General features: G+C 42.7%; 1 protein-coding gene and 1 long non-coding RNA gene across 8 annotated transcripts in view; one reads left to right on the plus strand and one right to left on the minus strand.

Annotated features, from left to right (window-relative positions):
- Positions 1–13,922, plus strand: part of TCF20 (transcription factor 20) — a 130,609-nt gene extending 116,687 nt beyond the window's left edge. For 4 of the 7 annotated variants that reach the window (XM_027680092.1, XM_027680095.1, XM_027680094.1 and 1 more), the window contains 3 exons: positions 4,912–4,961; positions 7,958–8,085; positions 11,835–13,922. In XM_027680092.1, the coding sequence (XP_027535893.1) occupies positions 4,912–4,961; positions 7,958–8,041 (134 nt within the window). In that variant the 3' untranslated portion in view covers positions 8,042–8,085; positions 11,835–13,922. The remainder of the gene's footprint in view (positions 1–4,911; positions 4,962–7,957; positions 8,086–11,834) is intronic. The other 3 variants (XR_003533685.1, XM_027680090.1, XM_027680091.1) reach the window with 3 other exon arrangements.
- On the minus strand, positions 8,099–11,631 carry LOC113965972. Its single transcript, XR_003533686.1, has 3 exons — positions 11,489–11,631; positions 11,074–11,387; positions 8,099–9,218 (listed from the first exon to the last, which is right to left on the minus strand). It is a non-coding gene; the product is annotated as an uncharacterized LOC113965972 (long non-coding RNA).
- Positions 13,923–27,111: the final 13,189 nt, after the last annotated feature.

Consider the following 27,111-nt stretch of genomic DNA (forward strand, 5'->3'; position numbering starts at 1 on the left):
GATTTTTTTCACTTTTTTCTTGACTTTGCAACCTTTGAGATTTTTTTTGGAGTAGCTTTTTGTGTTCAAGTTTCAAGGCTATGCTTACTTCATTTTCTGTCAATTTTGTTATGAGACATCACATTATCATGTGGCCATCTGTCAGAGAGCACAATTGCAAGCTAATTCCCCTCCTTTGAGTAATACAGCAGTAATAAATTGCAAGAGCTGCATGGAGATGGGATACTTGGAATGTGAGTTTCACAAACATATTTAAAAAACAGCAGAGGAGTTGGTAAAACTGGTGAGTCCCTGGTTTCACCTCAGGAAGAGTATGATTTAGTGAGAACAAAGACTTCTTCGGGGGTTTTTTATACATTTTCCTTTCTGTTTCTTCAGTCTGTATGTCTGATGTGTTCTCCCCTCTATTTCTTCATACCAGCTACAGGCCTTTTATCTAGATAGTCTCGGGCTCCTCTTCACAAATTTCTTATTCCAGTGTCTTTGTAAGACCTAATTCATCCTACTCCTTTCTGACTTTTCCTTTGTCCAGTTTTCTAGCTTGGCTTCTTATTCTCTGCTCTTACATCACCTCCTCTTCTCCTTTCTTGCTCCTAGCTGTTCTTCCTCTCTGGGCTTTCTTATTCCTGTTTGGTTCTCCTAACTTAGCTTCTTGTTACACCAAACCCTGCTAGTCTTGGTTTGTTCTTGTATATTGTCATTTATCTTCTCTATTTCACCTTTCTATGCCTTATCCCAATAGTTCTTAATCTCCATTCTTGTGGCCGAATCAGTCCTGATTTGGTCTTAGCCTCCTGCTGGCACTCATCCATAATTTCTCGTTCCTGACCTCTAGTAACATGGGTCTCCTTACCCTACTAGCCTTCATTCTTTCTGCAGTTTGATTGCCTTTCTCAGTAATGTTTTCACTTCTGCCTTCTGGACTAGTGCTCCCCATTGTGCAGTTTTGAAATGGTCACTTTCTTCCTTCAGGTCACTTGAGCCTTAGAAATGTCCCCTGACAGCTTCACTGCTTTTGGGTCTGGTGCTGAAGTCTGAGGGCAGAGGCTCATTTACAGGGAAGACCTCGCCCCCAAACAGAAGTATACTTGGTGGAATTTTTGAAGGACCTAGCTAAAATCTAAGAAGCCTCTCCTGAGGATGTGCACATGAAAATCCCCCTTTCTACTTTCAAGAAGTTTATATTTGCTGATTTTGTGGTAGCTGGCAAGGGCATGCTTTAGCTGAAATTCAGGTCCTACTGAAAATCAGGATGTGGTAGAGCTTTTCAGAGAAAAATTCCTGGGATGTTTAACATGGGCAGTATAACTTTTTTCCAAGAAAAAGTTTTAAGGAAATCATTAGGCTGCTTTAGCTGAAGTTTTCAACCAAAACAAATAAAAGAGCCCCAGCTTGAAGTAGATTCTCAGCATTCAAAATTTCAGCCTGATGATGTGACAGTAAAAGACCTTATTTGCAATTGTTTTTATCTGTGGGTGTAATCAAGCCATCTTAATCTATAGACATTCTTCCAATAAATCTGTGTAAAAGATATAAACAAGCTGTATAGAATAAGACTTGATTTTCATTTATGGCCAAGCAGAAAATTCAGGCTTCCTTGAGAAACAAATCAGCATTATTTTCTTTCCTCAGCCTGCTGTCTGACTATAAACCCTTTTTATTGGTTATGCAGTGCTACTGTGTTTCCTATAGTGAATCAGATACGGGTATTTCTGAAGTTCCTTGAGCTCAGTGGTAGTTTCATTTGAAGTCAACCACCCTGCTTTGAAGGATGGTGCCACCTTGCTTTATTTAGGATTTGTCTCAGATCTGTTCTGAATCCTCAGAAGTTTGTGTTGACACTTACAAGGGCTTTCAGGCTTTCGGAATATGTATGACTGGTTTTGTATCTTTAAAAAAAAAGGGCAGAAAATACTTGCTGGAGTGTTTTTTAGGGTATATGGAGTCATACACACTTGGTGTTTGAGTTCCTGTAGCATCCCTGGAAGTGACCGTGCCTTCGCTGAGATGAAGTATTCACGTCGTATTCCGAGGAAGTTGCAGCGTGAGCTGAAGCGTGTTTCTACCCTTGCATCTGTGTGAGTTAGAAGTTAGTCCCCTGTCAGTTACTGTGCCTCATTTGAAAGGCAGCAGGTTTTTGGGAAAGGACTGGAGGATGGAATATGTCAAAATGACTCCAGTTTCTTGCAGCACCGAAGGCTGGCCCCGTGGTGCGACCTGGGCTCTGGCTTCTGTGCCGATGGTCGATTTCCAATCCCACCCTGGTGAGGAGCCAGGCTTTGCACCACTGTTGCTAATTGACTGCTATGCAAGGCACATGGCTTCATAAGTTGCCAGTTTGTACATATGGATGTTTTTATATAGCCTAATTCAGCCTTTCTTTTAATCTCCTTTCATAAAAAATAATCTCTGGCAGTATAGGGTGCAAGAGAGCTGAATATTTCTTATCCATTTGCATAAAAATCAAGATCAGTAGTGCCACTTAAGTAATTTTTGTATGGAGATGACTGTGGTTAACGTTGTCTGTATTTGGCTTTTGTCTGTCCAAATTTATGAAGAGCTTCTGATGTCTCAAGATAACTCAGTCCTAGGGATATCTCCATGGAAACAGGATCTTTGTTTTCTGAAATTTTATATCCTCTCCCTCTGCTTGTTCCTCCCCACCTGGAGTCAGATCCTGATGGTTGCAGCACACTTGTCCCCACAACATGTATCGTAGGCAGTTCCACTTACAAAAGATTTTTGACTGTAAATTAGGAAAAGCAAAATAAAATGAAATTTCAGAGGATAGAAATCCTATGTCTTCCCAAGTAACATTCAAGATGAGTAACAGGCAGAACAGAGGGTGAGACAAGGTATGAAGCTTACAGAAGAATAATTGCTTCTATTAAAAATGTTTTAGGTTTTCCCTGACTACTTTATGGAGAAAAATCTGTGCAAACAAGGACAAATCTCAGTTCTTTTCCCTTTCTGCCACAATGAGCTGATCATAGCTATGCGTCTGCTGACTTCATGATGAATTGTAATCTGTGATATAAAATACTTGGAACTGCTAACCAGAATCCAGGCCAGCTTTGTAATGATGAACAATTTCTGCCTTATTGGTATTCAGATGATTTTCTACAGTGTACTGATGAAATTTTTCATAGTTGTCCTTTAATAGAAACAAAAGAAATTGCTATTAATTGGATCTGCTATTAGTATTTGCAACAAAAATGCTGATCTTAGTAAGAAATTGAGCTCCATCACAGATCAGGCATGAGGTACAAGGTTTCTGGCAGTTCTTTCTGATCCTTGTACAATCTTCCTTTCTGATGTACTAGCTAGAGAACTGCATTCATTACCGATGTTGAGTTTCCAAGAAAGAAGAAAACTCCATCCTGTTCTAACATACTGTGTATGTTTTTATGATTGCTCTGTATATTTTTGATGATTGCTGTATTATGCAGTGATAATTCATGCTGTAGACTAAATGTTCGATTCCTGCCCTTATAATGAGAAAACATTTTATTTATTTCCTGTGATTTGCTAATGCTGCATTTGAAATTATCTGTGGCAGGATTAAGGGTTTTACTCCCCTTTCCTAAAATCTCTCAAGTAACTTAGCCCATTGCATGCTGTTTCCCTTTGATTCAGGCCAGAGGCATTCGTGTTGAAACATAGGCATTTCATAGCAGAGGGATGCTCTGCCAAAGCCTGGGTATCTAGAAAGCTTTTCCCTCAAGCTTTAGTTCCAGTCTCCTGCTGTCTGCTAAACTCTTCCAGCAGATTGAAACAGCAGGTAGCACTGGTTATGCTACATACTTAAGAGCATTTTAAATTAGCACATTTTATTTACCATTGTGCTTCTTCACTTGCGAGCTGTTGGGGTAGGTTGGAGCAGACAGGAGGTCGTGAGCACCTTGCTAAATTCTCCCGATCGGTGTTGGTCGCGCTGAGGGGGTGGTGGTGCTTGGCCCTACTGGTGTGGTGGTAGTGCTGGGTCAGCCTGCCTCCCGTGGGGGAGGTGGCTGGAACAGAACAATGTCAGACATTTGGGCAGGTTGAGAGGTGACCCTGCAGTTCAGGGTGCCCAGGGGAGGCAGCTGAATGCTCTGAGGGGAGTGCTGCTTTTTTCCCTCGGCTGAAGTTCTGGAAGCTGACTCATCCCTCAGAGGTGTAGTTTGGGAGGGGGTATGAGAGGAGAAACAACTCTTAGACTGGCAGTGCTGCTAAAGAAATGCTTTTCAAATGGCAGTATTGCTTAATTTGTTCCTAAATAAGCAATTCTACATAGGTGCCCCACTTTTTGCAATAGGTTAAATCATTAATAAAACTTTTTCATAGATCATAGAAGCTTCACATATATGAGTCATGGAAGCAGATCCAAGAGCAGCATGAGTGACCTGGCTACTAGACACATAGTGTCACAGTGTAAACTGATCACCAGGATTTGGGATTTCAGATGAACTGTATACACCCATACCTAGAGACACACACCCCTTCTCCCCCTGATGTTGGCAGGGCCTTGGGGTGAAAGGCAATGATTTTGCTATGAAAAACAAGGATCGTCTGTTCAAGTTGGATGAATGTGTCTGTCTTCGTTGTACTGAAGCAAGGAAGTCTGGAAAAGCTGAATGGGATTGGGGCACAGGATTTGTAGATTTGCTGTTATGATTCTTACTACATACAGAGCATCGGGAAAACCAGGAATGCTTGGTAATCCAGGCAACATTGTCACTTGGGGTGTTGAGTAATTTTGTTTGCTAAAACTTTAAGGGTGGAAGGGATGAACCTTCTAATAACATAGTATTCCTATAAGAGATCTTTGAATGAAAAATTTATACCTGTGAGGCAAGATTAACACGTGATGTATTATTCAAGTCGGTTTTCATTTAAAAAGTAATAAATTTCTGTCTTTTCCTCCTTTAGATTGTTTACTAAACGAAGAGAATTTCTCAGTGAGGTGCCCCAAGCACAAGGTAAGAATCCTCTCCTGGATTAGACTTGTTTTTTTGCTACCTTCTTCTGGTTTTTAAATTTGGATTAGTAATTTTATACCTGGATAACATCTGCAGTCAGATATGCTTCTAATGTGTAATTCTAGTGTAATTCCTCTGTGATGTGTGCTTGTGGTATGTGTTTGCTGGGGGCAGACATCAACTCAAGAAGAATACAGAGTTTAAGAAGATAAAATTTTTGTCCCATCTGTTCAGTTGTTCTTTAGATCCTTGATGACTCTAGCAAGCTCAGCTTCATTTCCTGAATTCTGTGATAGAATCAGTACATTGCCTTGCTGTTTCTGTTTGAGTGCTACATTGAACTGTCTGTGGTTTTTCTCCTTGAATTTACTGAGGATGCAAGAAGAAAAATGGCTTATGGAAAAGTCCTCCTGGTTGTGGGAAACACTATTTTCTAGTTTAGTGGTAGGTTTTAGACTGAGTCCTACCACTCAGCCTTCAATAAATCTGTTGGATTGTTCTGTAGATCTTTGACTCAGAAGACCCATATGCTGCTTCTGCCCAGGGTTTGGGTATCCTTAATTAAATGTCTCTGGAGCCTGCAAACACTGTGGCGCTAAGAGCTGTCTGTATGGAAAGAGGAGACAAGGTAGACAGTACATACTCTCTTGTACTCATAAGTAACAGGATACAGTGCTGGGAATGCCCCTCCCAGCCTGTAAGGGAGGATGCATCTCTGGGAGGCTGTGGATACCAGTCTTCCAGTTTTAAATGCTCAGAAGTATCCAGTTCTTGTGGCCAGTTGGATACAACAGGAATTGTGCAAGAGTGGGGATGGCTTGTGCTGGAAAATAAATGATAATAGGGAAGAATTATGTTGCTTTCTAGTGGGGGTTAGTCTCTATTTAGTTCTCATCTGCAGATCTCTTCTCTGCCTAGAACTAGACTGACATCTGGTGGTCTTCTGTCTTCACAGATTATCCTTAATCTGTCTTTTGTAAACATACAAGAATTAGTCTTGTATTCCTTTCTGGGTATTCTACCACAAAATGATGTATTTATACACACGTATTTAAAATGTGCTGGAAGATTCAGTGCACATTCAGGGTGTTATCCAGAATTGGCCTACTTTTCATCACATAAAAGAAAATAAATTATTCTGCACAATTGTGGAATAATGTTGACAATGTACAGCAAGCTTAAATTGATGCATTAAATGCTACGAGAACCTGCAGATCTTGCCAAACAAAAACGGGAAGGATGAGTTCCCCTTACTGTGGAATGCAACTACCTAAGTGCCACCCTTTGCCCAACTTTGGATATTTGGCTAAAGATAATTGGAGGGTGTCCTGGTTTTGGCTGGAATGGTTATTTTCTTCCTGGTACTTAGTTGCTAGCTGGGGTTTAAGCCATGACAGAAGGCTGGGGTTTTGAAGGCTTTTTTATTTTTGCTCCCCATTGCCTGATTATTACAGGGAAATACAGTGTTACATAGACGGCTCGAGTCATTGCTGCTGTATGTGAGCACTTGCAGTGATGGTGCTCCCTTCGGTGAAAGGAAACAACTGTTTCAGTTTCAGACAAAGAATCCAGCCTCCCAGAGAAGTTTTTGAGAAGGCTTATGGGTTTCTGAAATAATCTTGGGGAGGTGAGAGGGGGAAAACTACCAGTTAAGTTCATAAAAGGTACTGCATGAGGCAATAAAATTTTGAATTTTGTTCAAAACTGTCCCACCGCAGATTGTTTTCTTTGTTGCATCAAAACCAGAAATTCAATACCAGCAGCCTCTCTTTGTCACTGAAGTTTGTTGGCTTTTGCTTAGTAAAGACACGAATCATTTGTTTAAATTCAAGCAGAGTTGTCTTTGCTTGGCTGACTCTGCCCTCACCATGTGTTTCACTAATCATTACTGTTTGTTTCAAATTCTTCTGCAGTGCAGAATATAGGATCACTCTGCTCCTTCCATTGTAGTGGCTGGAAAGGGGAGTTCCAGACAGTGACAAGGCAGGAACAGGAAGGTTGAAAACCATTGCTCTAGAATGACTGGAGAACAAATGGCATCAATTTTATTTTGCATTATATAAACCTGAGCAATTGAGAGGAAGAAAGACTTTAAGACCATTGAAAGCCATGCTTTTAGGTAACACCAGTTTAGCATTATTAGTATCTGTTTAGCTAATTAGTATCTGTCTAATACCTCACCCTTCTGTAGTTAATGGGTGGAAGAGCTAACTTTATAAATCCACTAGCGCTGAGTAAGTCCCCCAGTGCTGTGCTTCTTGCCCTTTTGCAGTCCATGCCTCACATCGGTAAATACACTTCATCATAATAAGCGGCTCCTGGAGAGCAAAGGTGCTTCTTGCCTCATTAACTGCGCTTGACACTTCAGGCATAAGCAAGCTAAGTCCAGAGGGACTGGTCCTGCCTTTCCCTGTGCTCCCCAGTGAGCTTTCCCATTTCCTTCTGTCAGCATTGATGCTTCAACCAACCATGTCCTGAATGTGCTACTTATGCAAAATATCAGCTTTTATCACAGGGAAAACGCTGTCTGAAAACTAATCATCTTTTGAAGGGTTAGCTTCCTCTCACAAATCCAACTGGCTCTGTGTCTGCTTCGCAGCAAATGTTGTTGCAACAGAGCAGAGGAGGATGCCGAGGCACTGAGTAGTCTATAAAGGGTATGGGATACCTCACCTTTCAGTGGCTCTGCAGTCTTAGATTATCTTAAGCCATCTCTGGAGCAATTTTAAAGTGATGCTTCTCAGCTTGTTCTATCCTTTTGTGTTAAATTTTGTGTTTCTTAAAATAACCCAGGCTTTCATATCTCAAACTCTTTACTTTTGCGGAATTGCCTGCTTTTGTCTCAGGGAAAACTCTGTCTGAAAAATCTATGTCTGGTTCCAATACTGACTTCTCTTTCTCTCTCTCACTTTCTGTATGTTCACTTTCCCTACCCCTGTCTTCCGTTGCTCCCTCATTTTCTTTTTCCTCCTCTGTTTGGCTTGCTGGTTCGTCAGCCCCCCCTTCCTTGCTCTCTTCCCTCCTTGCAGAACAAGATGGTGAAAGGCAGCCTCAGCACAGAGCAGTCGGAGCGGGGGTGAGGGGGGAAGTGTACTCCTGGGAATGGATATAAAAGCAAGCACAGGTGAGTTGGGGAGAGTTTCCAGTTTCCGCTGCTGCCTTCTGGGGCTCTTCCCAGTGCCTTCCCCATTTCTGTGAGAAATCAAGGTGCTTTTGTGTACATTCAGAAAATTTGTAATGATTTTTTTCCTCCTGCTACCATTCTGTTCAGGCTAGTGACTTCACTATTTTGTATTTCTGCAGCAGTTCCTTCTATTAAGCAGTGAAAGGCAAAGCTTGTTAGCTGTTACAACTGCCTGATTACTCTCTCAGCTAAACCGGTGGCAGAAATCTCCTTTTGTGTCGTGTCCCTAAGGATCTGAAGAGGTGTTTTTGCAAGTCTCAGAGTAGTTAATAGTAAGCTTTCCTATAAATAAATAAATTCCTTGAAGTATCTTAGATTGTAAGTATGTAAGGAATAATTAAAATATTGATGAGTTCAGGATTATTGTAATCTAGGATTCCCCTGTTTTCTGGAAATGTAGATACAGGGATAAGTAAATTAGTCTTAGCAGGAGCCCACTGCGTTTCTATTAGCCCCATGTTTTTCTCCATTTTGTGAACAGACCTGGGTCAGAGAAAGTGGAACTATATCCAGAAGTGCTCATAATTTTGTAACTTTGTAATGTGCCCCAAATGCCCCACTGCACTTCCTTCCTGCCTCCTCCTTTGTCTAATCCCAGCATTCATACAGCCGTGTGTGAACTTGATGGGGAGTTCAGTTTGTCTGAAACTGCTTTTTGTCATGTTAGCATCTGAGCTGGGTCATTTTCCCAATCTGGTTCCACTGTATGGCTGGGAAAATGCACTGGCACAAGGAGGGAATAGCACCCAAGGAACAGGATGAGGTTGGGATTTCTTATTTTGTATTCAATGGCAAGTGCACGGTTGTTCAAAGGCAACAGTGGACTAAAATGAAGTAAGTATTTGGTTTCAAATTAATATTTGTTGGCACCCTTTCCATGAAACTGCAGCCCAAGAAGGTCTCTTGCCTTCATTTCACTGCTTAGTTGCATTGCTTACTCAAGATAGTTGCTTCTCAGTCCTTTTCATGCAATCATGCAGGTGAAGCTGCTCTTTCATGTCAGTGCTTGGAGCTGATGATGATAATCCCCTTCCCTCACTGCCATTCTCTTGCTTCCCAGGCACCTCTCCTACCTTAAAATCTTTCCTATTTTTAGAGTTATGTGATTGTGAAATACTTTAATGATGTTTTCTGTGAAAGATGAGAGATTAATTGGAAAATTCTGGCATTTTAGTGCAGTAGCAGAAGACAGATAGTGTTTCATATAAACACTTTGTAGACTGACTGCTGACTTGGTTTAGCTCTGCTATGTTCTGTGGTTTTTCATTTTTAACAGCCTTCTTTCTTGGCTTTGGAGTGTTGTTTTAACAGTTACCATGCAAACAGTATTTAACAGTATTCAGTGTTTGAGTAGCTTTTTCTTTCCATGGTAAAGGTCATTGGGATTTCTTTAAGCTTTTCTCTTTTCCTTAAAATGTAACAGGCAAGGTAATTCATGACATTAAAACAGGACAGTGTTCTCACAGACAAAGGTGCCTGTTACTTTCCTGTTAACACTAGGAAAGTCTTATCAGTGATGATTTTTGGGCCATTCCTTTAAGGCACTGGTGAATGGTGTCCCAGAGACCTTTACACAGCTTTGTTTCCTGCGTTATTTTCCAGTGCTAACTCTTTTTATATATGATAGGAATGTATCGGCTTAAAACCTTGTAGGCTGTGGAATCTCTGCACCATGTTCACTGTGTTTTCTAAACATCTCTCTAAAGTATCATTTCTTTCCAAATCCACTTTTGCCTCAAGTAGCTCTTATCTGAAGGTCCTATTATGCCACCTCCTTTTGATGTTGAGAATGTCTTAAAAATTAAGACATTCAACCTTACCTTGCATTACAAAATATAAAACCCAAGCAAATCTAAAAGATCCAGTTATGTTAAAAAATATTTCTCTTGTGTTACTGTGATAATTAAAGAACTGCCCTTCTGCTGGCCTTAGTGTAAGATAGAATGGTCTCTCAGTGAGATTATTGGGCTGTTTGAGTCCTGGTTCACTCCTGAGCCCAGCAAGTTAAGAAAAATCCTGCATGTTGGATAACATCCAGGCAAGTCAGTGTATTCTGTCTCCGTTGCTTCTCTCTCCCTGAGCCAGTTGCCTGTAGAACATTTGGATCAAGTCCAGATCTGGAGAGTGACTGTGAGAGCAAGTCTGGTGCTCTGGATCTTGTCCAGGAACGAGGAAGGACTCTCTCTCTGTGTTGAGCCTGTTTCTTCCCTGAGCCAGTGCCTAATGCTCTGGACCAATTCCAGGCATGGGCATGCTGCAGTTGTACAGGAGCCAGAGACAGCAACACGGCCTTGACACTCCTTCAGCAAGGGCTCGCAGTTGCACAGTAATGAACACCACAAAGGTCAGCTGCCTGAACTCTCTAGGAACCTCCCCCCTTTCCTCTTCAGCTGCAGCTCCACAGCTTTACCCGTCTGGTTTTTGTACGTACTCGCCTGACTCTCTCTTCACTCTCAGCCTGGCACCCCTGGGTGGGGGATATTTGCAGCCAAGTGTTAGGCTTGCTGGGATGTAATCTAATTGATGTGCTGATGATGAGAGCAGCACTGACTTCTGTATCACACTTAGTTAGGGTTCCTGGAGCTTAATTGCCAGCTATGAATGAACATGGGTGTTACTTCGTTCCCAGGCACACCTCTAATTCAGTTAACTGCTTTCCATATGCATCACTTATGTTGCAAATTTTTTCCTTTTCCCAAGCTCACTAGCTGGTAGGAAGGGATTTATCTAAGTCATATCAAAGTAAGTAACCTTACTAAATAAATAAATTGTTGGGAGAAGGGAAAAAAGGAATATATTATTTCAAGCTTTGCTTTCTCTCTGTGCAGATTAAGAATGAGAACCATAGCTTAGAGAAATGAAATTGTGGTTTCTCTTTTGAACTGAGCTTCCACCAACCTAGCAAACTCCTGAAGTTCATTTTCTCACCTCTGAGAATTTGTGGACAGGGAGAACATGTGCCAAACACTTGGACATTTCCACATTTATGTTGAAAGACATCACAAGCTTAGTCCTTCTGTGAACTGCTGCCACCACCATAACATGACAATTAGAACAAAAAAGCAACATAAAGAAATATTACCTGCCCTCCAATTAGTTAAACCACAGCTTTACCTTTAGCTGGTGAAATGTAGCCATTTCCCAGATTTGGTTCCTGTGACTGGACTCCTGTAATTTTGATGCTGGTTTCACTATCTGCTACATGTTCACCGGAAAGCACTGTTGCATGGTGGTGGGGTGACCTGTATATGAAAACGCTTGGGTCCAGTCCCTGAGGGGCAGCATGGCATCCCATAAGCTGTCATCACATTGGAACACTTGGCCCCTCTTTTCCCGTTCTCACTGTCAGCGTGAGGAGCGAGCACGAGGTGAGCGAGCTCCTGTCTGGCCGCTGGCGGTAGTGGCTCTGTCAGAGTCGTGGCACGGATCATCCCGTCATCCTGGACCTGCTCCATAACTGGGCTTGTTTAATCTTTTACTGGTTGTTAAACTAATGCTTTTTATCCATGGATTTGCTTTTATGAACTCCTCACCATTGTGCTTCCATCCGTTTTCAGTCCACAAAACTTAAGAGCTCTTGGTGTTACTGCTGTGGTAGGTGCTGAGTGGGTTTTTCCAAAGCTGGGGGGGGCCTGCTGGCAGGCAGAGGCAAGGAACCATTCCAATATTATTTTCACTTTGTTTTTCAGGTTAGGCTGTTGAGATAAAAAGCGGTGGACATTCGTGACTGAATGGAATCTCTCCCACTGTGCAGCCATGCCCCCTCTCGACGTGCCTGCCAATGCCAGCACTTCCTTCATAAATTCTTACATCACACTCAAGACTGATGACATCACAGAATCTGACCAAGGAGTCTGAACCAGCTGTTTCCATGGACACAATCTCCATAGTGACAGTGGGAAGGGGAGGGGGAAAAAGGAAACAGGTGGGGGGAATTAAAGAGGGAGGGATAAATATATATATATATAAAGATCTATTTTTTAGTCTTGAAAGACTTTGTTTTAAATGAAAGGTGCGCTATATCCCTTTTGATGCTTTTGATTAACAAAACCCCATATAAATTAAAAAAGAAACCTATAGCTTAAGTAAATATTAAACCCAAAATTAAAGCAAGGCTCATTGAGCCTAACGTTTTGTGGGAAAGAATAGCAGAACTGGGAGCACTCCAAACAGGACTTGTCTCTGTTCCTCTTGCTTTCTTTCTCACAACATCCAATGAAATTCCATTTTAAAAGGCAAATAAAATAGTGATGAATTGATTGCGGGGTGTGGGAGGAAGGCTTGGATGGTTGCAGGTGATGGGGTTTCAGTACTTTTTCTGAGGGGCAGTGTTTTGAGAAACACTGTTAATGGTGTAAGCTTGAAAAACATCTGAAGACCCTTGGGTCATGAGACTCATGAAGTAAGAGCCTGCTGCCTGTTTGATCCCATACACCTCATTTGAGTGGGAACAGCTGTCCCACACGGGGCAAGGGAGTATCTCTCCTTTGTGGCAACAAAGTGCACCCCCAAATCATTCCAAGAAGCTGCCTTCAGTTTGAAAGGCAGGTGAGAGGAAGTCATGGTTTACCTGCCAGATTGGGGAACAAAAGGAAGTCTGAATGTTGGTGGTCAATGTATCTTCAAACTGATTGGGGAAAATCCACTTGGCCCTTTTTTTTATTTTATGTATTTGCTTTTCCTAAGGAAGGAAGAGGGAATGTCAGTGTAACAGCCTACACTATATGGTTATTTGGGGTGGGGGTTTTTTTGTAAATTATGTAATTTTAAAACATTTGGGTTTAAGGAACAAAACAAAAAAAAATCATAATTTTTTCTTGTTAAGGCCTTAAGAAAGGGGTTAGTGCATCTTTCAGGGGTCACTCTGCCATGGGAATAAAAATAGCTGTTTCACAAACAGTTTTATATAAAAAAAGCTTAAAAAAGCCAAAAAAACTAATAAACTTCATTTTAACCTTGTCTCCTTTTGTTTTGTGCGAACTTGATTTGTTTAAAAGGACAGAGAGAGACAGTACTATCTGCTGCTTTTTGGTTTCTTTGCCTTCATCGGTTCTGCCTTCAGTGATGACCTTCTGAACTGGCCCAGCAAGAGGAAGACCACAAAGGCTTTGAAAAACTAAAGCTTAGGATTTGTTTGATGTTCAGAGATAACGAGCCAATGACTGGATGAATTTTCTGTTCGTGTGAGTTGGTGGTATTTCACCAGGTCACTGACTTCTTTCACTCATAGAACGGTAGCATATCCTAGCGATATCAAACACGTGGTGTTTACTGGGAAGTCACTAGAGATAGGGATCTAACCAGCATGACATGGATAAAAAATGGGGTTGATATTGTGGGGAGGGAAGAACTATTTTAAAAGTTATGTACTGGATGCTTGCTCAACTGCTCGCATTTTGGAGTATTCAGCACATACAAATAAAATCTATGATAGCTCATATTAAGATATCTATTTTAACTCTATTTTTAAAAGATCGATTTAAAGATTTGGGAGATAATTTGGCAGTTATTTATTTCTAGAAGTTGCTACTTTCACTCATAAGTATTTGGGAAGAAAGGCAGTCCTCTGCTTACTCCTTTCCCAGTAGCAGCTACTGAAGTTAGTGTGTCCTTTACATTGAGAAATAGACCTGTTGTGATAAATGTCACTAATGTGTCCTGAATTGGTGCTGAAAATATTTAACTGCTGGTGTAGTCAGAAAAAAAATCATTTTTAGCATAGTTAATGTGATTGAGTAAATGACTTCTTTTCAACTGAATAAAAATTGGTTTTTTTTCATAGTGTCTGTTCTATTCTACCTGTTTAAAAAAAGTTGTTGCATTGATTTATGTCGGTGAAGAGTCATCTCTGTAGCACCGTGACAGCGGCCCAGCGTGTGCTGCAACTGCTGAATTTGACGCTTTTGGCTCTTCGGGGTGGTGTCACGCAGCAGAGGCAGAAGGTTTTTGGGTAGCTGGGAGGGAGCCTTGGAGGTTTTCTACGTGGGAGCCTGTGGCAGTTGTGGAGATTCAATATTTCCTTGTGCACCACGGTTGGAAAGTAGTAGGAGTCGTGTAGAACAAATAAAGGAATGGTACCACAGTTGACTCCATGGGAAGTATTTCTCAGTGGGGAGTGTTTAAAACCCTTCAACTCAGCTGTGATCAGAGGTGGGGGTGCTCTCTAGTAGGGAGGGGGTCGTGCATGTTGGTCACCTTTGTTGGCCAAGTCTTTACAGAAAGCAGAGCTACCACAATTCTAAAACCAAGCCAGAAGGAATTTAAACAACGTGTAATGGCTTCTTGGGAGAACCTGGAAATGATCCAGAACAGTCATAAATCCAGTTGGAAATAAAAATTTCTTTTGGCTGAGAAAATAATAAAGTGCTGAGTGGATTCTGAAAGCAGCTGTTGTACAGAACGTTTACCTACTCCATCCTGCAAAAGCAATTAACGTCTTGATCTCATGGATACCCTAAACTTGAAAGAAAGAAAAGGGTTGGAAGTCTTTGTAATTTAGAATTTGTGGAGCAGAAATGACCTGCAGCAGAACATTGAAGCAGATTGTGTATAAACGAAAATGAGCGGCCTGCCAGCCACTTGGGAATTACCTGTTTGGATGAGGAGTGAGTGACCTAATGAGAGTTTGGATAAGGCGGCTCATTTTCAAAGTGTTTCTCCATGCTGTCTGGCTCCCATCGGGATCTCTTGAAAGGAAGGAGACTTACACCAGTGTGGTGGCAATTGTATGTGGGGATTTAGCAGCGTTTCCAAAGTGCATGGTTGCCATTTAAAAAGGAAGCTCCAGTGGCTAACCAGAATAAGTCACCAGTGCTGAACAGGGTCAAAGGAAAAGATCACATTTTCCCATAAAGGATATGCAATGGATTCTACATGCAAAGGATGTTTGTTGATGTGATAAGGATAAAGGGACTCCTCCTGCAGGAGCTGTTGGAGATCCTGGAATATGTACAGCAAGCATATCCTGATACCAGGAGCTGCTGATTGATACAATTGTCATGGATTTTTATTGCATGTTGAAATCCACACTTGGAAGTCCAAGGCATAGACTCCTGGATTGTGCAGCACAGGAGAAACCAGTCTCAGCTGCCACTGCAGAAGGTGGTGACCATCCCACTAATCTGTACCACGTAGGTACGAAGGGGATTTTACCTGGAATTGTGATATTCTTGAACCTTCTGAAATGCCTAGAGCAAAGCAAAGTGATGATGTGAAATGGTGTTGAAACAAAAAACATTGAGGGGGTCAGGGCAGAGCATCTGCTGAAGAATGTTGCACATCTAGTTCACGGAGTCCAGCTAATGCCAAGGTAAAGAAATACATTTTCAGTAGGACATGCATTTAAAAAAGGTACTTTGTTGAGATGTGCGCAATTAAATGACAGCTCTGGTATTTGGACTGTTTAATGTGCAGTGTGAACTGTAATGTACATAAGAATGTATGTGAGGAAATAATACCTTAAACTGGTACATTTACAATTTACAGGGCGAACATTTTGGGGTTGAGTTGGATATAAACTTTCCTAATTAGCGTGCCTATTAATCATGTCATTACATCAGGAAACTACCTGTGCTGTCTTGAGTGCAGTGGGTGTCCTGGATATGGTAGAAATACTTGGTAGAGGGACACAGTATGGGTTTGTCTGATTAGATCCTTAACTTACCAAAATAATTGGAAGAAGCAGTCCTCTATGTAAAAATTTAGAAAATTGAGTGGAAATATCAGATCTTTGGAAGTGGAACAGGATATCTGGATGATTGAGGATGAATAAATCATCACTGCTCTGGATTTTTTTTTAAGTGATTAAAAGTTATGAGGAGAAGAACAGAAAGAAGACAGGCAATCCAGGTTCAGTTACAGATCTAGAAAACACAAAGATGTGGCTTTACTGACTTTGTTATGAAATGCTGGAAGTGCAGTTTCAGTTTTAGTTTTGGGTTAGAAATCCCTGTTGTGAAACAGGATGAGATTCTAACAAACATGTTTAGTCTTGGGTTTGGTTTTTTGTTTCGGGTTTTTTAAAAGATAGAGCTCCTGCAGCGTATTGTGAGTCAGAGAATTTAGTCAATAAAGGTAGAGGGCAAAGGTGATTATTAGAAAATTGTAGGAGACCAGTAACACTCTGGTTATTCTCTCTGGCATTGCTGCACGCTGATGAGAGCTTGGCTAATGCCCATCACTGAAAAATTCATTCCATATGATACCTGCATCATCAGCTCCCAAACTGACGTGTGCTATTCAGCTAAAAATTATTATGTAGAGCTTTGAAGGAGAGAATTAGGTTTTTCCTTTTGAGTGCAAAGGTCATTGAAATTGCTGTCATTGTCTCTGCATGCGAGTGTTTAATATTTTGCTCTGTACTTTTAGTGGGATCCAAAAGGTCAGCTCTGTCATCCAGCTGATGCGTGAAGAGGGTGCTGCTTACAGAATCTTTTTGTAGGATTTAATTTCTCAAGTGGGACCCATATCCCAGTTAGTGCTGCTACAGAAGGGAGCCTGAATTAGAAGGGAAGCATTGCTTGTTAGGTGGTTTCTTTCACGGGGCTATACCGAGAGCCAAGATTGCTTCCCTTTCCTCTTCGTCCTCTAGAGGGTTTTTGTAATTTATTGCTTAACTCAGTTTTAACACTATGGTTTCAAGGTTTTGACCTTACCTGGCCAGCTTTAGAAATGCTGGTATTTCTTAGCAGCTCTAGAGAGACTTACCTCCCATGCAAATAATTTGAACAAGAAAAATAGTCTTCCAGCTCATAGCAACTCTCCTGTGAAGGAAATGTTCTGCTCTAGCTGGGGATCAGTATTCGGGCTGGTGTGTTCTCCTCTGTGTGATAAAACCTGCACGTGCTACTGAACGTGAGCACAGCCAGGTCATCTGCAAATACCACCTGCACTGCATTAGGGGCTTTGGGGCTGTAGCTACACCTGCTAACAGCCAAACTCAAGTTTGCAGTGGGTTTGGAGGTCAGTGCTCCCTGTCTTTGTTGTATAATCATGGCAATGGTTTCCTGAGTTTTACTGAAATTGCTTATTTTCAGTGCCACATCTTTTAGTGGGGAGCAAAGAATGGTAGAGAAATTGTCAGGGAAAGAGCTGGGAGGCATTTACAGTAAAGATAAGTAGGTGGTCTAAGGATAAATCTGCATTGTGTGAGAGTCCCCTGAGCTGAAGCCAGTTTATCAAAGAAAGGTTACCACATTTCATGGTTTTATTAAAAAATAGAAGTCTACATTTTACAGCATTTATATTAGGAAAACTTAATTAGACTTTCACCTGAGTTCTTGCACATCAGAGCTGGGTTGCCCTCTCAGAAGAGAAATGGAATCATTAGATTCTTATAAATTGTAGATTATTTTCAGGACATTATTTTGGGGACTGTTAGAATTACCATGAATAGATATTTGACTTGTACTATGGAGCATAACAGTATCTACTTCTTCTTGTGCACTTTTTCATCACCTGGAGTTGAAGTACTGTACAAGTAAGACAGATTTCTTGGTTCCCATTTGTAGTCAGAGGAAATACAGAAAAACAGACAGATTATTGTTCAGTGTTGTACTATGAAATTAAGAATTGGCAGGTGGAAATGGATCTCAGAGAGGCAAGAAAGCACAGTGTGTATAAGCAGAACAAAGACCAATTTAATGTAACACTTCTGGGTTTTGTAAAATCTTTGATGCTTTGGAAGCCCAAGATGAGTGCAGTATGTCTGTTCACCTGGTGCGCTGCTGTGGCTAAAACTTTTCAAGAGGAATTGTTACCTGTACAGGTGATAGATGGCAAAAATCTAAGTGTCCATTTGGGAATGAAACCAAAGAGCTGCTCTCTGCAAGAAAATAAGCAAAGTTTCTCTAGTGCTGCTGCTGAAGACTTTTGCAGCTACCAAAACCAGAGGCTATACAGAATAGCCCAATTTTGTAGTCTCTAAGCAGATTTCCAGAGTTGTGTTCACTTCTGCACTGAGTAGGAAATGTTCTTGTCTGCACAGGACAGGAAAGTCTACCTGGAGAAGTTTTCAGAGATGTGAGATGGATGTGAGCATTTGCAGCCTTAACGAGATAGTACTGATGGGTGCAGTCCTTGGGGCCTACTCCAGCTGTACCACTCATTTTATTAAAAATAGCAGCAGCATGTTGCCACAGGAACACAAAAGACTTGGAAAATATGCTGGTAGAGCAGAAGCGTAAACATTCCTCATGACAAATGTGAAAGATGGACTTTAGCAAACATCAAGTTTGTGGTGTATTGCTTCAGAAGAAGAGGTGAAGAAGGTGCATCTTTTTAACTGCATAGAATTATTGCAGTCTAGAAGATGAACAGATCAAAAGATGTACAAATTAGAAGGAGAAACACTAATTCTGATCCCTAATAATTGACAACAGTGACTGTAGACTGCCAGTAACTGGGACAAATTCTGCTTTGGAGTGTGGCCCATTGGCCTCGAACACTGCTCACCACCCACATTTGATGGATTCAGCCTGGAGCTGAGCACTGCAGCTTTATGGTCCAAAGCTCCTCTCAAAGACAAGGAGAGGTGAGAAACCTTTTACAAGTGGCCTAATCATGTGAAAAGAGCCATGGAGAAATAACAGATCAGTGGAAGTCAGGGAAGGTGTGTCCTTGGGGCTCCCTTTAGTTATGCTAAGACACAAGAGGAGATCTGAGACCAGTGGAAAGGCACTTGAAGGCCTGTAGTCCTCACTGGTGAAGGTGGCTGTTCCTGCTGATCTCTTCTGTGTGAAGTAGATGTGTGTGAGTTTTGGAAGAACAGTCCAGGAAGGTACCACACCAAACATACTGTGTGCCATTTATTAGACTGCACAGCAACAGGCCCTGAAATCAACTCTTTAACGTAGAACAACCATTTTGCATCCAAATGCTTGTTCCAAATAGATGATAGTCTGCTTCAGAAGGGGATGTTGGCCAGGTCACCTGGTTTGGCTGGTCCTTCCTCAGACATGCCTTGTGTTGGTTTTCTACCTCCAGTCAGTAGCACCCCACAGAAGCTGTGGAACACAAAAGCTGATGTTCATTTTCTAGGGTTTCATTTGAGCTGTCTGAAAGAGCTGCTTGAGACAGACACCAGAAATCTCGGCGACCTGTATTTACCATTTCTGACAAAATAGAGAGATTTGCCCCTTATTTTTAGCATTTATTGGAGTTACTTGGACCTTGGGAGTAGCTGATCAAAAACCTAAACAACCTTTCTCAATCTGCAGTCAACTGTTCTGTGCAGGGTCTGGTGGAACTTTTTCTTGTCCTTCACAATGCAAGAGAAAGAACAAGTCTGGGGCTTGCCTGAGCAGCCTTTTCATCTGGCTGTTTGCCACAGCCCCTTGGCCTACCCTTTTCTTCACTAGGTGCATTAAAGATGTAACAATTTGCGGTTTTTAAGAACATATGCACTTACCTTTTTGATTTGTAAGTGTATACATATGTCTGGAAATACATGAGTACAAGAGTTCAATAGCTGAGAAAAAATGTTCATTGACCAGCTTGTGTGACCTTGGGTGGGAGTGGTAAAAACCGCAGCCAAGGTCTGTCAGGAGTTCAGGGTCAGAGTTTCAGCAACTAAAATGTCACGATTCAAAGGCTCCCACAAGGCACTGTGCCTCTGTCTGGCAAACAGGCAGTGTTCATGAAGCAAATCCTTCCATGCAGTAAGCAGGCTTTGTACCTTCAGGCTGTGACTTCCTAAGTGCTTATCCTTGAAATGAGCTTCTCACAGCCACACAACACGGCAACTCCTGTTGTAGGACAGACAAACCGCCAACTCCTGTATTTCCCTGTTGTTTTCACTTCTGCCTCAACTGACAGCGAGTGTTTGAGCTTGATTTCTGCTGCAGCCTGTGCACCTCAGGCTGTTGTAATTGCCAGAGCAGACAAGATCCCCAGTCGTTCTGAAAAGCCTTGGGCCAACTCAGATTCAAAAAGACATGACAGTACATAAACAGGTAGGAACAGGTGGAGACACCTCCATCCTCATTTCCATTGACTACAGGTGTTTTTGTAAGACTGTCATTGCATTTCTCCATCTTTTACATTGCTTACAGGTAATCTGTGTGTCGCACGTCTGTGTTGCTTGCAGATAACTCATCCTATTTGTCTTAATTCATCTTGGAGTCACTCAAGGGTTGTATTTTGGAGTTCCAGCCCAAAGGATTTGGGATGCAGGAGCCCTCTCTCTCCTCCTGAGGTGGGATCAAGGGCATCTGTAGCTGGTTGCTGTTCCTCAGGCAGCATAAAAAGGTTCACACAGAGGTTTCTGCGTTGGTATGTCATGGCTATTGCAGTGCTCTTACACTTCAGCAACTTCTTCAATTGGGTTTTTGGTCTATCACATGTCCTTATCATCTGGGCAGGTCTGAAGTCCTTAAATTCTGCCTTTTTCTCTCTCTTGGATTTTTTTGGGGTTTTTTAGACTCAGTAAATTTATTCCAGACTCTTTCAACTTTGTTTTTTTCTTTTCCAAAACGGAGGAAATCTTCTCCAATGTCTGCAAAGGCATACCTACTCTAGATCAAAGAGTTAAATAAGAATTCAAATTGTGTCTGTGATCAGCCGAGACTATTACAAAAATGACACACATCAAATTTTTACCTGTCATCCATATTCATGTTTTAAAGCACTCTGGAAATCCTGATTCAGAATAGATTGGAAGGCACCTCTCAAGGTCTCTCGTCCAGTGTGGTGGGTCTGTGAAGGCCAGCCTCTGAACTATAGCAGGTGTTCAAGGCTTTGGATAGTCAAGTTTTGAAAACCTTCAGGGTGGGTACTCCACACCCTTTCTGGGATCCCATTCCTGTACTACTGAGCTGTTCTCCTGGAGCAGCAATTCCTCCTTGTATCTAGTCACAATTCCCATTGTTGCAGCTTGTGACTTGCCTCTTGCCCTGTCGCCCTGCCATGCCATTCAGTGATGAATCTGACTCCACCCTGCCTATAAATGCAGCAGTTCACGGTGGTATGACACGTTAGGGCAGTCAGGCTGTGTACTTAGCAGTGGTTTTAATCCTGAAATCCAGCACACCTGCAGAGCTGTCCAGAGTAGCTTGGGGAGTTGCGGCAGCAGCAGGTGGTTATTCTGGACCCCGTTCCTGCAGGGAACTGAGCTGTGATCCCCCCTCCACAGTGATGCCTGCTCAGCTGGTGCTACGAAAAAATTCAGGAGCCGTTAGCTGGGGTGAGATAAGAAAGGGTTTAATTATGCCAAGGCAAATAGATGTTACACGGCGCGCGCCCTGGGCTGTGCCCGGGATGTTACATTTATAACAATATCTGGCCAATCCCAAGTGTGTCCACCCTATAACTTTTGGCCTGGTCCACCCCCTGGCCCGCCTCCTGGAATTGGGTCGGGGGGCTTTTTGGGACCCCCTCTTCATCATTCTTCATCATCTTCGGGGTACAGAGAGCAGAGTGACCTAGTTCCTTGACTCTGTCCTGCGGTTTAGGCCCAGATATGAGCGTTCTCTAAACAAGACAGGCTTGCCTTGACTAAGAGACTAAACATTTTCTACTGGGTATGGGAATAGGGTGAGAGGCTTAAGGAATGTATAAACTAAGGGGTGCTACAGGGAGGAGGGAGAAAGGGGTTTGTTTCTAAAATCTACTTCTATTACCTATAAAACTTGTAAGGCTTACAAAATTAGAAAACCATTATGGGCTTAAGGCATCAACAGCCAGGAGGAAAGAGGAGTGTGGATCACTGCCTTTGTGAAGCCTTTGGGAAAGGTACCAGAGCCTCTGTCTTCAAGGCCTTATTTCTTCTAAATGAAACTTCTTGCTAGTTCCCTGCTTGCTTTTTTCCTGCTTTCCAGCAAACCTGACATTTGGTTGACACTCTGGAGACCAGAGGTCTTCAGCCTGACTCTGGTCAAGCCTAGCCGGCTTGAGGGAAGCGGGACCGAATCCCCAGGCCATGCACATCGCGGAGCATGTCAGACGGCAGTGGCTTCCCACCCCTGCCAGCACGGGCACTCTCAGGCTGGTGAACCATCTCAGCCTTGCGTAGAAACCGCAGGTCTCAGCCCACCTCACCTAATCCTAGGCGGTGCAAAATCCACTCTGTCCTGTTGGGTGTCTTTCCTTCTCACAGCCCGACCTCTCCGCACCTTCGTGTGCCTGCTCACCTGCCCACCCTTCAGCCGCTGCCGCCTCCCAGGCCTGGTGTTTCTGTCCGTGCCGACCCCCTGGCCCGCAGCTCTCTCCGGGGCAGAGCCCTGAGGGCTGTCTGGTGCTGCCACCTTAAGGCTCTGAATTCACGCTCCAGCAAAGCCCGCGCACTGTCTCCGGGGGGACAGAGGGCGCGGAGCTGGGACTGGCCAAAGGCCGTCCGTAGCATTTGAAGGATGACATAAAGCCGTTCCCCTGCGCTCGCTGAGCCTTGTGGTTGCTCCGCTAGCTTTCATAGAAAAGTATAGCGGGGTTTCAGCCAAGTTTTTGTGTGCATCTCCTGATTTTGTAGGCTGATGAGAAACCACCCTTTGTAATCTGCAGGGCAGAGTCAGAGCAGATGAGGCAGAAGATGAAAGTTTCTCTGTCAGAGGAGGTTTTTACAGCACCCCTTTCTGGCAGGGGTGACAGCACGGCTGCAAGCCTGCTCCCCCTGTTGAGAGATAGGGCTTGATGCTGGTTTTCGTCAGCTCTCAGCAACAAATAAGAGGTGTGAATGAGTTTGCACATTGCGTTTGCACTCTGAATGCTTTTTGGTGGCAAATTTTGTTGTTCATTGGCTTAGTGTGTGATCTGCAGCCTTTCCATGCCTGTTGTGCTCCCAGCTGAAAATTTGTGCACTGTGTGACACTGAGAGTGGGTACTGCCCTGAGGGTCTGGAGACACTTCCCCAGAGCAACCAGCCAGGAGAAGACAGTGTGATCAATGGCAGCTCTCACACTCACAGCAGAGACCACAGAAGTCAGCTTGGCTGGGTTGGCAGCTTTTTCTTCTACCCCTCTTCCCTCCAGCACCACAAGTAGCAAGGTGTGCTTGTACAGACCCATGTGGATTCTGTTTCCACAGGTCCATGTGGGTGGTGGGATCCATCTGCCACCAAGTTGTCAGCACAGGAGGTGCCCTTCACTATCAAATTTATGAGACTTGCACAGGAAAACAGGGAAAATTAGAAATAGTTGCTGAATTTTTAGTCCTGAGTGCAAAAGCCACCCCAGAAATTAGGTTGTAGTTCAAAACAGAGTGAAGACAATTCAAAAAGCTCTGGACTTTGGAATAGGCAATAAGGAGTAATAAAGTAAATAAATAATTGAGGACTTGTTTTAGACCTTTCTCTCTTTCTGGATATGAGTCAAGAAGGGACCTGCAGAAAAGTGCTAACTCACATACATAGTGCCTGTATTCAGTCCATGGGAAAACTAAGATTTGTCATCTCCATCTGTGGTGTGGCTTTGAAAATTTCCAGGTTTTCGTGGTTTTTTTTAAGCAACCCAACATAAAGTTTTAAAGTACTGTTACCACAAAAGCATTCATTTTTCATGGCTAGCTCAGCCCTGCATGTTTTGGTGCTCAGCAACACCTTGCTCTGAGCTGCAGGTGCCACACAGCCACCCCCTGGGGACGTGGGAGTCAGCAGGTTTAGGAAGCTGCTGCTTCTCTGCAGGTGGGGAGGTTGGTTATGTCGAGGAGCTTGGTGTTTTGCCATGATAAGGAGAGGAGCAGGCCCCAGTGCTTCCCATGTCATTTCTCTGCCACTCACCCCCCGCAGCATGGCAGTGTGATGTCTTTCAGCATCCACTCACTCAGCTTAAAAACCACAAAGAAAATACTTTCCTTTTCAGTTTCCCTTGCAGCCATCACTTCTGATCCTTCTTCCTTCCTGTGGAAAGATCACTGCTCATGGACACCTCCTGGGTAAAAGAGCGGGGGTATTTTTGTTGATGACGCAAAACCACAATTACAAATGAGCACAGAAAAATAAGCTTGTTGTGTGTGGTTGCTATGAGAGTGTAGCAAGTACTATTGGCAAAAGTAACCTACAGATCATTTAGGATAGAGCTCCAAGGGTAACCGACCAGCTAAACTCTCTGTAGCAAGATCTTGCCTATACTTTCATTATTTCTGATCTCTATTTCACTCCATATGCTACCACTGTTATTAATCGAACCGTAAGCATGACTGAGCCGCTATTTCAAACCAAAAGTTATTTGTGGGTTTCTTATTCATAAAAAAATTAAATACACATTCTGATTTCCAATGCACATTCAGATTTGTGAAGCATGAACTATCATTAGGAGCATCACACAGAAATCAAATATAAACAACCCATTTCACTGTCATAGTGACACACAACAATCTTCTCTTTCCAGCACACTGAGAAAAACTTCTAAACACTGACTTGTATTCAAGCCATTGTTTATACTGACAGAAAAAGTGAAGATAAAATAATGAAAAATTGCTAACAAGAGCTTGATGCTGCGTTATTTGTGAAATTAGCAAAATAATAAACTCTGTACTCTAACAACAAGCACATTATGCTCTCAGAAATGATTAAAAGAGGGTTTAGATCATCAAAATTATATGTTTGAGTATTTTCAGTTTAGTGCATTAATATAATTTAGACAAAAAGTGCTGGGACAAATGTGCATTTTATTTTTAGTGTTAAAGGTATTTATAGTTTCTTAATAGAATTGCTGTAAGTTCTTCCGCTCATCATCTTCTACTGCCTTAATGGACTTCTGAGCAAAGGGCAGAATTCAGGAGATCATTAATTGCTTGACAGAAAAATTGTCAATTTGTACCCAGGGAGCAGCAGCCACATCTTCCTCTGCTGTTAAGTCTGGCCTGTTACTATACATGCCATTGCCAGTGACAGTCTGCTGTTCAGACTGTGCTGTCTTTACCACTTCTTCCCTCCTCTCCTTGGATTTCTCTATCAGCCAGTATTTTTTCTCCGTCTTGTCATTAATTCCTGCTCCTCAAAGCTCCTCAGGTGCCTGTGAGTAAGACAGGAGTGCTGAGATTGTTGGGATTTGTTCCGGTTTGTTAGTGAACAAAGCTAGAGGTGTCTTTTGGTTTTCGCAGATTGCTGGGAGAAGCCACATCATTTTTAGTGGTTGGAGGAGGATCCATTGGCAGCCTGCTGACAGCCCATTGCAGGGATGGAAAGCTCTCTGTTTGTGGGGTGCCAGCTGGACTCATGTCACTTTTACTGTGGCAGTGGGAACCATGTTCCCAATGTTGTCCCTGCCATGTGACTCACATGTGCCCATGACATGCTCAACGTGCAGGTACCTCCCACCACCTGCATCTGTTCAGCCACGCAGCAGCAAATGCCTGTCCTGGGGCTGTGTGAGGTTAATAAATAGCTACAGAGAACATCCAGGTTCATGAAAGTGCACTGAGCCTGCATTCGTCTTTTAAACCTGGAAAAGCTTCAGTGTCACTTCTGCCTGCAACTTTTTTGGTAGTACCACGGAGAGTGGGCTGCCTGCCTTGCATTGGCAGTCTGAGCCCGGGTGGGCAAAAGTGCCTGGGCTCAGTTCACTCAAGTGGGTACTATGCTTGATGCCTTGTGCTTTAGTTCCCTTGCAGTTTAGTCTTAACCTCACAAGGAGCAGATACCTGCTATCGTTGCTCTGTAGAGACAGATACAGCAGGGCCCCAGACTAGGCATGGTTCTACTCTTTCTGTAGAACCTGCTATGTCTGCCAGACCTGGCCTAAGGCAAATACACAAAAAGACCAGGTTTGAGAGGCTCATGTCTGCACACCTTGTCATACAGTGACAAGTCAGCTAACAAAAGTTTCTCCATGCTAAACAGCTGTGCAAATGTGGTGGCAGAAGGGGAGAAAAGGGGTCCTGAGCTGAGTGACAGCACATGCTCACAGTATTGAAAATGTCTGTGTAACTTGAATGAGGCAGGAGCTAACAGCACGCACCAAAAGAACTGCTGTGGCATCGCTCTGAGCACACGCTTAAATAACAAAGTAGATAATGCACCACTTTCCCAGAACAGGAATATTTTTACTCTTACCGTTGGAGCAATCACAGCCACCAAGCCAGCAGGAAGGTGATGTGAAGAGAGATAGTCACTTCTACCTTCACGGACTGTAAGGAAATTTTAACAGCAAGTGTGCTTCAGAAGTAATGCCTCCCTTCATCTCCTCTTTCTGAGATGTGCTGAGCACACGCTGCTCTGAATGCTTTCCTAGGAAGCCAGGGATGTTCGGCAGCCATCAGAAACAGACTAACGAGCTTAGAGTGAAAAAAGAGAGAAATCTGACTTGCCTATGAGGAGACAGCATCACCCAAGGATTTTCTGTCTACTCCTGAGAGCCATAAGCACATCAGAAAAATGCAATTCTCATTTTAGTCAGATTAGCTTCCCTTTTTATTTTGATTCATAAATAACTGAATTGAGTACCTAACTATGAAAAAACAGCATCCTGACTATCCTTCCAATGAATGGAAACAGCAGCAAAATGCTCCCTGTGAAACACTCCCTCTGCCAGAAGAAAAAGATCATAGCTAGACACTTCCTGGAACAAAAGTGAGTCTTCAAATTAGCTCTTTATCTGTTTTAATCTCTATTCTGAGATCTTTGGCAACCCCTCTCTTTGCTTTGTAATAATTATGGTATCGGTGCTCATAAATGTCCTTTGCACCAAGATTTGTAGATTCGTTATCACAACTGGGTAAACAGCTCCATTAAACACATTTTGCAAGCAAGGAAACAGAGCCAGCAGCCAGCTGAGTGCTTGTCTCTAACTCACAGGGCAAATCAATGGCAGAAACTAAACCAAGATGCTTTTGTCTGTCTGGCTTCCAAAACCTGGATTTAATCACACTATTATTTTCAAAGGTGTCACACTGATCTCACACTTCAGGAAAGTAGAATGAATTTCCCCATATGGATTTAAATGCATCTCTTATGAAAAAAAATTAATAACAGGATTTTAGTCAGGAGCTGTGTCCAAAATTCCCCTGGATGCTCTCATTACAGCAAAGCAAAACCCC

Source organism: Neopelma chrysocephalum, unplaced genomic scaffold (genome assembly GCF_003984885.1).
Source record: "Neopelma chrysocephalum unplaced genomic scaffold, ASM398488v2 Primary Assembly neopelma1_59, whole genome shotgun sequence".
Classification (NCBI taxonomy): Eukaryota; Metazoa; Chordata; class Aves; order Passeriformes; family Pipridae; genus Neopelma; species Neopelma chrysocephalum.